Source organism: Mauremys reevesii, linkage group 1 (assembly GCF_016161935.1).
Source record: "Mauremys reevesii isolate NIE-2019 linkage group 1, ASM1616193v1, whole genome shotgun sequence".
Lineage (NCBI taxonomy): Eukaryota > Metazoa > Chordata > Testudines > Geoemydidae > Mauremys > Mauremys reevesii.
The window spans coordinates 161,289,472-161,304,165 of record NC_052623.1 but is presented as its reverse complement, the minus strand read 5'-3'; the positions used below and the strand labels follow the sequence as shown (position 1 = coordinate 161,304,165).

Sequence of the window (14,694 nt, the reverse complement as noted above, 5' to 3'; positions counted from 1 at the left end):
GCAGGCATCAAAATGCATTGCAAAATTTTGCTTATACATGGTAGCTTTGAGGTTACTTATAAAGCACATCCAGGGCCGGCTCCAGACCCCAGCGCGCCAAGTGCGTGCTTGGGGCGGCGTGCCGCGGGAGGGCAGCAGGCGGCTCCGGTGGACCTCCCGCAGGCATGCCTGCGGAGGGTCCGCTGGTCCCGCGGCTCTGGTGGCTCCACCGGAGCTGCGGGACCAGCGGACCCTCCGCAGGCACGTCTGCAGGAGGTGCACCGGAGCTGCGGGACCGGCGACTGCCAGAGCGCCCCCCGCGGCGTGCCGCCCTGCTTGGGGCGGTGCAATTCCTAGAGCCACCCCTGAGCGCATCAATGCAGTAATTGTTTGCTTGCCAGTGATCTGATAAAGGAGGTTTACTTTTAGCTACAATCTATCAGTGGCAGCATGCTATTCTATGCTTCAGGTTTCTTCAATATTTGGAATTGAGGGGATATTTAATTAAATTATTGCACATAGATAGCAATTAAGAAATTCAAGAGCACTGGAAGTGGTCCAGGAAGAATCTAGAAGAGGTTCAATTTCTAATGTACAGAGAGATGTAAAGCAGGCTATACATGGAGACACTGCATAGACCTACATGACAGAGAATACCTAAAGATGAAAGTATATAGAGGAGTGTCTCAAACTGACATCTCATTTAGAAAGATTATACTGTTACAGACCATAACTTTTAAAAGAATGGAGCCAATTTACTGAGTCTTATATGAAACATTCATGTCTCCTGATTCTTACAGTAAGATGGAAAGAGTATCCTGATGCGTGCTATGGTCAGGTGGGAATGCACAGCCATTTTGTATGCAATCGGAGGACTCGCATTCTCTGGCAAAATGTTAGAGACCAAAAAATGGATATTAACTAGGCCCTGTTGCAGAAGCTAAACTATTTAGCTGCATTCCTGGCAGAAATATCCCAACAACTGACTAGGCAACTCAAGATGATCACCACAATGGGGACGAAAGGCCTAATCCTGGCAGATGAGTGTCCTGCAACATTCTGACTGAGTTCCATTAACTCTCAACAATTTTGATGGGAGCCAAGAATGCTCAACACATCACAGGACTGACCACTTCATTTTGCAAACCTACACTGTGCTTTAGAACTAGCATAAGTTAATGAAATATTCCTGCACTGGTGCAAGTGACACCCAAATCTTCACCACAGGCCTAATAAATTTAAAGTCAGAGTCCCTTCTTGACCACTAAACTTGTTGAGGGGTAGTATTAGGTGTGTTTGAACAATCCCAATCTGCTATGTATATACATCTTGTTTCACTACCCGCTTTATGATGTCACACTCTGAAGATGTGTAGATATTGTTCATATAAAACACCCTTCAACCTTATTTTTCTCATGTTGTACTGCCGCTTCTCTCTCTTGTAACCTACTTAAGGGGCCTATTTCTACAAGTTGCATGTTGTTGTGCTCCAATATTTTAAAAAAATACCCCAAAAGACTGCTACAATTAAATTTCCAGTGTCCATTTTGGCAGTGTCACTGTATCAATTTGGTAAGTGTACGGATAACAAACCTTCGTTACACCTGCTTGAACCCCGCCCCCCCAAAGTTAAAATAAAATAAATAAATAAAACCAACCAACCAACCCACCCCTCTTTTTGGGTGTTTCCCCCCCGCTCACTGACCACTTTCAATGAAAATTTAGTTTAATGGAAACTGTTATTGGAATTTTTCAAATTTTCAATGAGTTCTAATTTTGCTATGAACTAAGTTATGCTAATTGTTATAATTAGCCTGATACTCATTGACTTTTTCTGATGCTTTCATGTCCATGTGTGAAGCAGTTCACTTAAAACAAAAAACCTCCACTCACCCAAATTTAGTTCCAAATACAAAGGCTTGGAAAGACGAATACCCAATGTCATGGGCATTTGGGGTTGTGGGGGAATTAGGTTCATATAAATTTTTTTCCAAAGATTATATTCCACTTCCTTGTTGGCTTCAAGCAAAATATAAATGTTTGAAAAAACTTGAACTCCATTATCTGTGTCCCATCTTCAGCTGTAAACGTTTACATTCAACCCTCTTTCTGGAATCCAACACAGGAAACATTAAAACTGCATCTGAATAAGTTACTTCAAGAACCCTTAACACGTCATTTCTAGAATATGTTAGAACTATTGTTCCTAACTGTAAAATATTATTTTTGTGACTGGGTAGTGCAGTTTCTATGCAAGGCCATATCATTTGCAATACTAAAATTCAGCCAAGTACAGAGTGCCAAGTGTGATTCAAAGTAATCCAGCTTTTGTCAGTGTAAATTAGAATCTTACTATTTCATCCAGTTTAACTGGTGTGTGTGAAGCACTGTAAAGATAAGTTCATTAAGTAATTATCATTATTATTTTTGCATGTAAAAGTATTTACTTAAAAAAATAAGGAACAGAGGGAAAATGTCATTTAAATGAAGGAGCCGAAATAATTTCCAAACTTTAGTTCATTTACAAATGTCAATATTTTGGGGGGTTTTGACTCTAGACTTATAAGATGCATACTCAGTTCCCATTAACATTATGGAGAAAAATGAAGCCTTTAGTTACTTAGATTTTACAGATTCTTTTAAGAGCATGTACAACACCCAATGCAATATAACTACACTTGTAAATCCACAGTCAAGCACTTTTCAAAAAGCAGAGTTTTTTTAATACAACAGGCCACACTGTTTCAGAGACATTATGACCTGTCAATACATAGATATTAGATATTACTCCCAGTGATTAAGGTCATTTAGGTTGCCACACCTGCAAAATAAATCTGAGGGTTTTTTTTTTTGTTTTTGTTTTTTAAAGTGTTCTGAAGAGTGTTTTGTCATACATCGGTTTTTAATACATTTAGCTGTATACCCATGATAATAAAATTAAATATCCCTCCCCCCCCAGTTATCATTCAGTCAATACAACTCCTCAGAAGAAGCTCTAACATGCACTGAAGTCAACTTTTTAAGAAGGGAAAAAACACCACACAAGTTACAGTGCAAGACAGAAAAAAGTAAGTGTATAGTTTAAAAAAACAAAAAAACAAAAAAAAAAACCCACAAGAGAACCATTTCCCATTGATAAGGTACAATTTACAATTTCTCTAATCTGAAAAATACAAAGTTGAGTGAGGAGAGGAAGGTCCCAAATAGTGAGAAAATTCATTTGTAACTTGAAAGATAACATACGCAAATCAGAGAGCACAAATCAAGTGCTTAGCACTATGGAAAGCCTTAAGATTCTTAGTCCCTCTCCCACCAAACTAGTCATTTGTCAAGTTGACTCTAAAATAAGGTTGTCCTCTTCTAATACTAATGCAAGTGATCCAAACAGTGACTTAAATATTTTGATTGGGACGCAGATGTCCAAAAATGCTTTGAGAAATAATTTTATTTAAGAAGCAAGATTTTTCATGCTTTTAGATTTGGATGAAACCAATGACCCAACAAAAGATTTCTCTGTCAAAACTGGTCAACTCTACCTCAACTTAGGTTTAACACTTTAGTATCCACGTGGGATGTTACGGTGCTTAAGAGGGGACTCAAAATGTGTCCTTTAGTTTTGTTTTAGAGGACTGGTTAAGACAGACAAACAAACAAAAATAAAAAAAACTTACTGACTGACCTCCTGCACTGCTGTTGGCTGGATATGACTATTAGTTTCAGGGGCATTAAGGAAGGACCACACAACTTCAATGTCTTCTCCTTTCTCTTTCAGATAGAGTTCCAGCTGTTGAAATGACAGAGGTTAGTTTTTGTCATCTGCAGACTTGTTGTAAATATCTTTTAAGAGAAGCACTGGACAAAGCTAATCACTGCTGTAAACAAGTGCAGTATCACTGAAGACAGAGTGATACCAGCATTTAATTTAATAAATCTCAAATGATAGTGGCCTGAGAAGAACATAGAATACGCTAAAAGGTGAAATAATTTCTTATGAGTATAACCTAGGGCAGGGGTTCTCAACCTTCCCCCCCCCTTCTTTAAGCACCCCCCCACACACACACATACTATAAAAACTCCATGGCCCACCTGTGCCAGAACAACTGGCTTTCTACATATAAAAGACAGGGAGGAATTAAGAGATACCAAGCATGGCAATTGCCTGGGGCCCCATGACACAGATGCCTCTGCGAAACTATGTTGCTCAGGCTTCGGCTGTAGCCCCGCGTGGTGGGGCTTTGGCTTTCTGCCCTGGGCCCCAGTGAGTCCAACGCTGGCCCTGAAACCTGCTCACGGCCCTCCAGGGGGCCCCAGACCCCTGGTTGAGAACGTCAGACTCATGGGGAAAAAAAATGTGTTTTCATGGTCCACAATTATAAATGCAATATTATTTATTTGCATTGTCTTCACAAATATTTACTTTTAATTATACAACGAATTGGGACAAAAGTACCTTTAAAAAAAAAAAGCACCAACTTTTGTGGACAGCGCTAACAAATATTTAAGCATTTTGTAACTACGAGATTCAAAAGTTAAAACAATCTTTCAGTTTGACCACCGTATATGTAAAAAAATTGGTCCAATTAGTCTTTTTGGATCTGAATGTAATATTTAGCAAGGGATATAATTTAAAAACATTACCTGTAAGTGAAGTGGAGACAGTTTCACACTGTATGACTGACATTCTGTGGTAGTAGGTGAAGTATGAGACACATGAACAATAAATTGAATGGAGTCTCCCACTACATTACAAGAAACCACCTAGTGGGGAATAAATAAGGTTTTAATTCAAGAAACTTTCTACCTTGATCAGTTAGAAAAATTATGAAGTTCTGAAATGCAGGGGACAAGGACACTAGACTTTCATTTCTGGAGACCAAAGTTCAAATCCTGACTGTAGTGTAAAGCATTTACAATCACTACCTTTGTCAAAATCTCCAATTTTTGAGAATCAATAAAATGCTTCAAGAACGTTCCTTGACTGTCAAACATTCCCCCTTCCCCCCCACACACACTTTCAAAAAAAATACAAAATTTTAGTCAAAGATCATATTTTTGCATCAAAACATGATGAAATCCCAGTTTTTTCATATTTTGATGTGAAACTAGCCATTTTGTGAAAGTTTCACAAGACATTAAGATTTCTGGGTCACAAGATGGCCTGGATAAAATAATGAAGTCGCTTTTGTGGAATTCACAAAAGTAACGTGTCATTGTGACACACAGCTATCACAAAGATTAATTTTGTTGCGAACATAACAAAACACCATCATATAATTTGGCATAATTAGCCTCCTCTACTTAAGAGATTTTTGGTTAAACCAGAAGAGGTGTTGAAATTTAGTACTGGCAGAATTTGGGGTGAATATTCAAGGGACAAAGCTTGTACAGTGCCTGCCTGCAATAACATGTTGCTTAACCCAAGGTAGCCAGTCCATTTGCTGTTATGAACAGTAACTTTATTTATATACCTCAATATATTCCTACAAATGCAAAATCTCATCCTCCCTCCTCCCCCAAACCAATTTGGTTCAGGAACTTTCTACATTCAAAGAACTTGCAGTACACATTTCGCAACACAGAGGAGCCCCAGATATAGACGGTAATTCACTAAGGAGGCAGAATCACATCAGCACTCTTCAGTGAATAGACATAACAGTCATGCTCTTATAACACAAGTACACTAGCTCAACGTGAAGTCATCAATTTCTGATTCAGGATTCATTTCATAGGAACATTTTAAGTATGCTGTTAAAGCACAAAAGTAGAATTTGTTACTCTACTCATCTGTTCTGCAATCAGAGATTTAAGTTTTTTAAGTAAGTCAATGCATCCTCTGGAAGACTGTGGGAGAGAAAACACAACAGCTCTTAATATCTTTATCAACATCAGTAGAGCCCTGCAAATCCACGGCTATCTGCTTTATGACCATGGATGCAGATAGCCATAGATCATTTATGTGGATCGGATGCGGATATATATAAACTCACACACTCCATGCATTGTTTCAAATGTTGCCGACGCCTCTGACATTCTTTTCTTCCTACCCCTTCTAAACAAGTGGGTCATATCCCATAATGAAATAGATTTTAAGTGGTAAATTCTTAGCTTCCCAGTAGCAGTATATTTAGGGCTTGTTAAGATGACTGGCTATATGTATTTATTAAAACTCTCAGTGCATCAGTAGGATTGGCTGGCCTTTTCTTTGAAAGGAAAAGAAACAGATGCTACTATACAACACAATTTTATTCCCAGATAACTAGCTTAATGAAGGTTGAGTGCATATCAGTAATTTAGGACGAAAAATCCTTATAAGAAAAACCACACCATTAGAAAGCCAGAAAATTAAAGTGAAGGTTAAATTTACAATAAACCCCAGTGTTTGAAGGTATGCCAATTTATTCTTAGGCACCCAAATTATCTTAACTCTGCACCTGGAGCAGTGACTGGAGAAAGGCAGGGCTCTCTTCTTCATCCACAACAGTTTCATCTCAGCCAGATCTCAGAAATACAAAAATCAGAGACCTCATCCAAGGCCATGCCTGGGTTAACCTTATTAGTCAGTGACCTTCAATAAGCAGCATGAATCACAGATCATGTTTCTCTCCTGCCAGTAACCGGGAGTCTCTCCTCAGGTGTTCCGGGTAAGATGATGGATATCAAACATCTCAAGCGTGTTTTAAAACTAATGGATTGCCTTTTGCATTACTGGTCTTTACCTGCTCCTCATCGCTCTTGAGCAGCTCCAAAAGGGATTGAAAGGTTCCAACCACTACAACAGTGCTACCCTATGCCACCAGCTCTTGGCAGCACTGCTCAACAATCTCAGCCAACCTACAGAAGCAGCACAGTTGCAATGGCAGAGTACCTGAATTAGGCCCTCAAGGGCAGGCTGCAAAGCCCAGCTGAAAATCACATGGCTGATTAGCCCACTAAATGAAGCTTTCCTTTCTCTAAACTACTTCCTCTCCCCCTCACCCCAGGGGGAATTTTTAGAGTATGAAGACTATGTCAAGCAGGCAATGTCAATGTTTTGAAGGAAAAGGAGGGATACTTTTGATTGTAGCTTAAAAACAACTAAATCGATTTCAAAACTTGCTCTTGCCTAGGCCAGATCCTTATGTGCCAAGTTCCAGACAAGAGGGAAAAAACCAAAAGCAAAACACAAAACTTTTACTGCCAAGTAATAAGCCTTCTGGAAACAGATGATGGAAATGCTGACCAAGTCAACTAAAGCAATGCAAGTACTTCTAAAAACAAAATCACTTCATTCTATACAGTTAGGCCCTGTCCAGACTATATTTTGTATTGATTTTGCAACTGGTTAGAGGCTTGGTCACCTTAACTTGCAACAAGTTGTTGGTGTCATTAGGCATGACTCTAGGTAACTCAGGAGGGTGGAAAACCAGTGTCAATGAAGCCTTTCTGTAGTAGGCCTGAATGAACTAAAGTCACTCCATGTCTGACCAAAGCACTCCCATGTTTGAACTTTAAATCGACCTAACAGGCCACCAACAGAGAATGGTTATCAGTTGCAACACCTGTACCAGAAGGTAATAATGAGGCCTGCTTGCTCCTGGCTAAGGGGCAAAATAACAGATCAAAGAGAGCAGGACAAGATAACAGTTCACAGAAGAGTTACTAACAAGCTAAAGTGGTTGTTGCCAAGTATGACTTAACTGCTTAATGTAATTGCTACTGCAAAGTGTAATCTGCTGCATGGGAATGAAAGGTGGGGGGGGGGGAATAGAAGAGGCTTAGTTAAAGTTATGTATAAAAAAGAGAAAAGCTGCTTGTAGCTGGGTGCTTGATCTGAGACAAGTCAGTCTCCTGGAACCGCTTTGAGATCTCAAATAAACTTTGTCTGCTTCTCCACCTTGGTGTGTTTATTGGAGCGAAGCACACCGGGCAACGAACCGCTGTTGCTGCCTCGGGCACTCTGTGCTGGCAACAAAGTCACATGGTTCACTTTGCATCCACACAGCCACCTTTCTTCCACTACAACCATGTTTGTTTGCCCACAGCTGGCACCCGGCCTAACCATTAGTGATTCCTGGGAAATGCACCAGTTTCTTAGATTTTAAGCTCTTCAAGGAAGGGACAAAGTGTGTTGGGATATGTTTCTACAGTGCCTTGCATAATGGGGCCCTGATCCTAAGTGGGGTCTCTGGATCTACTGCGAAAATAAACAAACAACATTCTGGCCAGATATCCATTAATACCTCAGTAGAAGATACAGTGCCCTAGTAGACTTGTTCACAGAGTAGAACCTGCATCATGTGGACTAATGCACTCAGGCATGTCCTACTGCAGAGAGAGCTGAGAGGAAGGAGACTAATCACACAGAAGAGATACACTCAACATAAAAAAAGAACCCCATGGTGTTTATGCATACTATTATGCATACATGTATTTACTTTACTGTCGTTTTGTCCTTTCACTCCAATTCCTCTGTTGCATCCACTGTTGAGTCTGGTCATAATCCTAGTTGGGAGCTCTGAGGAAGGGACTGTGTTTTTTTAAATTAGGTTTGTAAAGCACATGGCATAATGGAGCCCTGATCCTTGACTGAGGCCTCTAGATGCTCTTGTAATACAATCAGAAATAAAAGGGTGCCAAACTGATAGCCATGTGCCAGCCATGGCCTCTGGCAAGGGCAAAATGCTCTTGGCTGCCACATTGTTGATAAACATGTGGGGCCTGGTCACACATCAAATTTAGAGCCACCCATGCCAGTAACTAGTTATAAACTCAAGTTGAAAGTTGCAGTGTGGACAGGGCCTAAAAAAAGGTTTCCATTCTGTATTATAGAATTTCCCATTCTAATTTAATGTAGACCAGTTCCAGGAACAGAACAATACAAAAGAGCTACTTATTTTTCCGTGAATTTACTATCAATGCACCTTGGATTTGCAATTAATGTTCTACAGGAAAACTACCAGAGTTTGCTAGGGAAAAAAAACCCATGCATTTAAAAAGAGAGAGTGAAAGTATCTATCAAAGGGCTCCTTCTTTAATTTACAACTATTGTGCAGAGAGGCAAAATATATTTGATTTTCATGCAGGATGTGTCTTAAGCCAAGAAGAGTAAAGAAATTCATAGATAAGGTTGAAGCCATTTCCATAAAAACCTGCCTATATGATTAAGATTAGCATTCAACCCAGTCCTGTCTATGGCTGACTTTTTTGCCAAAATGTTTCTCACTGGAAAATGTAGATTTGTCAACACCAAAACTTATCTCAACTAAGCTTCAATCAGAAAGATTTTTAGATCCAGGATGTTTTGTTTTGGGGTATTTTGGAGTGGTGGGGGAGGAAGAGAAAGGAGAGAAATGGAAGAGACTCAGATGAATGCCTAAATGGGATATGGGAGACCCAGGTTCTAGAGCAGGTACATCCCAGGGGAGTGCCCTAATAACCAGACTATTGACTTTTCTGGTCTGGGCTGGTTCTCCTTCCCCCTCCTCAAAATCCCCCAATCTCCCTCTTATGTTTGTTCCACAAAAAAATATTTAAATAGATTCATAGATTAAGGCCAGAAGGATCTACCATAATCATCTAGTCTGACCTCCTGTATAAAACAGGCCACAGAGCTTCCCTGATTTAATTAATTCCTGCTTGCACTAAAGCATCTCTTAGAAAAAACATCGATCTGATCCAGTGGTGGCCCAAAGTACTATAGCCACAGTACTAGCAGATCCAGCCTCCGGAGGATTCCCCCGTGTTGGGGAATCCTCAAATAATGTGAAGCCAACATAATAGCATCCTAGCCCCAACTGCTGGAGACTAACAGGAAGAGAGAAGTAATAAGAGAGTGGGTGCTTAGCACCTGTGAGAATCAGGCCACTTTGTGTTAGGGGCCTAACTATAGGCACTTAAGTTTGAAAACTTGGTCATTAGCCTCTACAATTTTGTCCAAATTATGCCACCCAATGCAACTTCCACTGAAGACAGAGTTGTGCTTGTGCATCTCATGGAAAGAATGTACATATTCAAATGGCCACATTCAGTCTTGTTTTAATGTTGTGTGCGTCTTTTAAAAAAAAAAAAGGCATTCATATGCTAGTTCTCACTTAGTACCTTTTAGGGTGACTTTCCAGACCCATTAAAGACCAGGACAAAATTCCCATTGAGTTCAACAGGGCCAAGATTTCACCCTTAGACTTTGAACCTACTTGGCCTATTCTTATCTGGTTGCAGTTAAGTAAAACTTTAAATCAACAAAACATTCTCCAGAATGTTCCTTTCCTTCCCCACCCTAAGCAGATTTTAACAGTAATGGGAGGGGGAATAATAGGAAAACAACATTTGGCCATGTGACCTTAACAGACGCATACATAAAACTAAGAATGAGCTCAATTTTGTGATCAATTGCTCATAGCCCTGAAACACACACTGAAACTTATAATCAGCTCAAATAAGCATGCACAGGGTTTACAACGGTCCATAATTCAGAAAGTCCAACTTGACAAAGCTTAGTATTTTAAAAAGGATTAATGATTTTAATTAAGAGAAAACATTAAAATTTACCTTCTCTTGGGCTGACTTTACAACACTTACAACCTGTCTAACTGCTAGCTCCAGTAGCTGAGGAGTTGTGTCTTCTTCAAATGTAAGCAACAACGAATCCTAAGAAACAAGTAATACGTTTTAATTAAATAAATTATTTTCACTTCAACATAATAGAGACACATTGTCATTAACGTTTTTGAAACCATCAGATAATAGAAAGTATGAGTTTTCATATATAAAATTGCAGGGGTTTTTAATCCTATCCACTATGCTCCACTACATAATGCAAGGAACATCCTGGAAAACCTATGCTGAATTTCACTCTCATAAGGCCTGATCCTGACAGCAATGGGAGGTGAGGGCACTTACATATTGCAGGTAGTTCTATTGAATTCAATGAAGCTACTCTCATGAGTAAGGTTTTCTCACAGCTACCATAATATAAATATTTAAAAAATAATAGTAATAACTGTTTTCAGGATCTGGCCTAATAACTCTAATACTATTCTACAGCACATTATATGGTTGGCTGCATGATCTATCCCAAGATTTTGAAACACACCACAATATTTCTGTTAATTATTAAAATCAAAAAACACCCCACGCTTACAACACTGACCAGAACCTAGGAAGAAGAATATGATGTAAACGTAACACACACAAAGAGGGGAGAAAGAGATCCCTAATATACATAGAGGAATTTCATTAGCCTTGCGATGCTGACATTGTTCTGAGCAGTTGGGAGCCTAGCCGAGGGAGTAACATACTGCAGTGTCAGAAAGTAAATTCAGCAAAAAAAAGGCTACAGAGAGAGAGCGAGAGAATGTTACTTTCTGTATCTGTTTGCCTACAGTGTGGTGTTAGGTTCCAGGAGACAGAAATTATCCCCACTTCAGAACAATTCTTAAAATATTTATTTTTGCAGAACTTTCATCCTTTATCATACATAACACCCATAGTTTTTTCACACAGCACTGATATTTTAAGAGGACAATCAAAAGTATTTCCTACCGACCTTCCCCATTTACAATAATGCCTGGAGAATTTTAAATCTCACACACACATGCACACATATGGGTTGCTTAGAAATAATAGATGGCTAACAAAAGATCACTGGCTTGGGGAGATGGTACTGAAGAACACACAAAAATCTACACTCAGAAACATAACATTTCCCAGATGGTTAGAACTGGGCATTTCCAATTCTACACAGCAAAGTTTCAATTTCAGTCCAGGAAATTAGGTTGTTGTGGCCGGACCTACCCTTGCATCCCCTCTTCAGATCCAGAGAGGTTTTTTTTGTTTTTTTTTTAATACTATATATAAAAGTTTTACATGCTTTACACAAGGATACTGGGAGTAGAAAGGTAGGTCAAATGTTGTGCATGCCAATTCAGACTTTTTTTTTTTTTTTAAGTTTTATATAAAATTCAAACATAAGTTGCATGACTGGCATAATAAGGTTGAACATTATCTTATTTGACTCCATTCTGCTCCACACTACAAGACTGAGATCTGCCAGATAAACAAAAATAAGTTAAACAGAAGTAAACATCAAAAATCTGAAATGTGTTCAAAAGCATAAATAAGAGGGGCTGGAACTGAGAGTTTTGAGAGTTATATACAGGGGGGAAAAGTCTGGCTCATGATTGACAGAGTCATGTGACAAGTCAGGAAGTTTCTACTGTTTACCTCAGAGGTACAGGACAATGTTATCAATTGCATATGCAGAGTCTATCTTGATTGGTTGAGAGGTCAGTAACACCCTCTCTCCTGCACTTCCAGCCATCTCCCTTCAATATATTTTTAAAGGAAATATTGGCTAGAACAGGAACATTTCTAGATTTCACTGGCAAAGATATTCTGAACAAGTGTAACCATACACATATTTACTTCTTGTTTTGGCAAACATGGTGAATAGTGGGCAAGGAAAAGCAGAAGTCAAATAGTGACATTCACTTCAACATAATAAAATCAGGTAAACATTATGTATCTTTTATTAACAAATGTATAAACAGTTAGCATTTTTCATAGTCCCCAAAAGACTTGATTCACAGCTAGCAAACGAAGAATAAAACCGGAGTCTAGTGAAGTTCTAGCATGTTACTGGGATACACAACACTTACTTAGCTCTCCTGGCAGACTCTACAACTACAAGAGTGCTCTAGGGGAGGTTTAAGTCTTTGGGGTCGGATTTTACTTTCAGTTACACGAGTGTACATCCAGTTCATTGATGCTTTATGCTGTACTCCTGATTTGTACAGCTGTAATGGAAAGCAAAATTTGGCTCTTGCATTTCCAAATTCATACGTATTTACCAAAATAGATTTGCCTTTTTAATGGAATGACAGTTCAAAAAAGTGGAAGGAATCATACTGATTTGGTAGGAAGTGGGAAGAAAGATTTTAGTTTAAAGCTTCCAGAAGGCAACTATGATGAACAGTAAGTAAAACGTCAACTTTTGGAAGGGAAAAAGTAACTTGATAGTGTCCTTACACTGCGGTCTTAAAAATCGGAGGCTCCGTTTTCAAATTACTTTCCAGGGCTTTAACCTACACAAAAGTGCAGATATAAAAGTCACAACAGTATTTAAAATACTACATATAGGATCCTTTTGGAATAAGAGACATAAAGCCATGTTCCCCACTCTCTTTTCACTCCGATTTGAAACCCCATTAGAGTCAACAGGGTTACACCCCCATGAAATAGGACTGGGGAAACAGATCTCCATTCAAAACCATGAGCTCTCAAGGAACACATACTTGCAATAAGTGCAGATGCTCATATTATGGTAACACAAACGATTGCAACGTCGTTTTCAGTGCAAGAATGTCACTATTTTTGTTTTCATTTTTTTCCAGGATACACGGCCACTTACCCCTCTCACTTTGGCTTCTGCATTCAGGGCTGTTATCCAAGCTTTCTGCCACTGGGTCCTCCAGCTGGTCAGAGACAGCACCCACGCCAATAGGGTGTCATTTCCCTGCAGAAGTTCAGCCGACGACGCCGGTTGCCTCCTGCTGTTCCGCAGAGCGACCAGCGCATATTGCACCAGGTAGATGGCCAGAGTGACCAGGGCGGCCACAAACAGAGTGACCAGGGCAAACCACTGGATCTCGTCCACCCAATACGCCGGCCAAGCCATGACTGCACATACCCAGCCGGCTGCCCGCTCCGCCCGGACGCTCCTCGCGTGCCAGGGTCCCTCCCCTCGCCGGGGGGGACAGCTCAAGACATCGGCGTCTCCCGCGCTACCTCAGCCCGGTCGCTGAGAGCCCCGAGCAGCGGCGCCTGCAATCCCGTGACAGGCGCCGGCGGGAGCAAGGTCCGGCCCGAGGCCGCCCTAGGGCAGAGCAGGCCAGAAGACCCGCCGCCGCCGGGAGCAGAGCGGGGCGGCCGCCAGTCGCAGCCCGGGAAGGCGCTGCCCGCGGGGGCCGCTAGAGTCCCGCGCCCCGCTGAGGCCCGGGGCCCTCGCCAGCAGCCTGCGCCGCCGCGTCCTCTGCGCGCTGCCCAGCCCGGGCTGCGCGGGGCGGGAGCCTTGCAAGCGCCGGGCCGGGCGGGCGGGCACCGCTCTCGCATGGCGCTGCGGCCTCTCTGGTCCTGCCCAGCGCCCGCCCCGCGCGCCGAGCTGCTGCTCCGCCCCCGCTTCAACCTGGAGCCGGTGGCCACCGCCACCGCGCCTTCCTCGGCCCTTCCCAGCCTGCGCCCCCTCCCAGCGCAGCCACAGGCTCCTGAGTCCTTAAAGGCGCAGCAGCAGCAGCCCCCGCCCGCGCCCGGCCTTTGCAAGCACACAGGCGCATCGCCAGCCCAGCGAGGAGCCGCAGCCTCCCAGGCTGCGCTTGGGGTGACAGGGCGGGGGACGAGGTTGCTTCGAAGGGGCCCAGAAGTGTGTAGCGATGGGCTGCAGTGGTGTCGTTCGTGCAGAGCGGTAACAGAGAAGATGTCCCTCCTTGCACGTGTGTGTGTAGCAGACATGGAAATACGGCGAGGTCACCGCATTCATCGCTTTCTTCATGCCGCCCCCTCGGCCTGGAACAGCTTCCCCTCGCCACGTTCCCACGGCAGCTCTGCAAAGACAACTCTTCGACGCTATTCTAGAAGCCACCCGGCTGTACTGACATTGTCCCCCTTTGGGCCAGCGCTCCTGTTCCTTGGGGTGGAATCATTGACCCCACCCTTTCCCTGGCTGGGTCAGTCTATGTCAAA

The 14,694-nt window shown here is 41.8% G+C and overlaps 1 protein-coding gene across 2 annotated transcripts in view; it reads right to left on the bottom strand.

Annotated features, from left to right (window-relative positions):
• Positions 1 to 13,815, bottom strand: part of C2CD2 (C2 calcium dependent domain containing 2) — a 47,025-nt gene extending 33,210 nt beyond the window's left edge. Inside the window, exons 1-4 of one of the 2 annotated variants that reach the window (XM_039499186.1) lie at positions 13,367 to 13,815; positions 10,507 to 10,605; positions 4,618 to 4,737; positions 3,659 to 3,763 (exon numbers count right to left, since the gene is read on the bottom strand). In XM_039499186.1, coding sequence (XP_039355120.1) covers positions 3,659 to 3,763; positions 4,618 to 4,737; positions 10,507 to 10,605; positions 13,367 to 13,633 — 591 coding nt within the window. In that variant the 5' untranslated portion in view covers positions 13,634 to 13,815. The remainder of the gene's footprint in view (positions 1 to 3,658; positions 3,764 to 4,617; positions 4,738 to 10,506; positions 10,606 to 13,366) is intronic. The other variant, XM_039499175.1, reaches the window with a different exon arrangement.
• Positions 13,816 to 14,694: the final 879 nt, after the last annotated feature.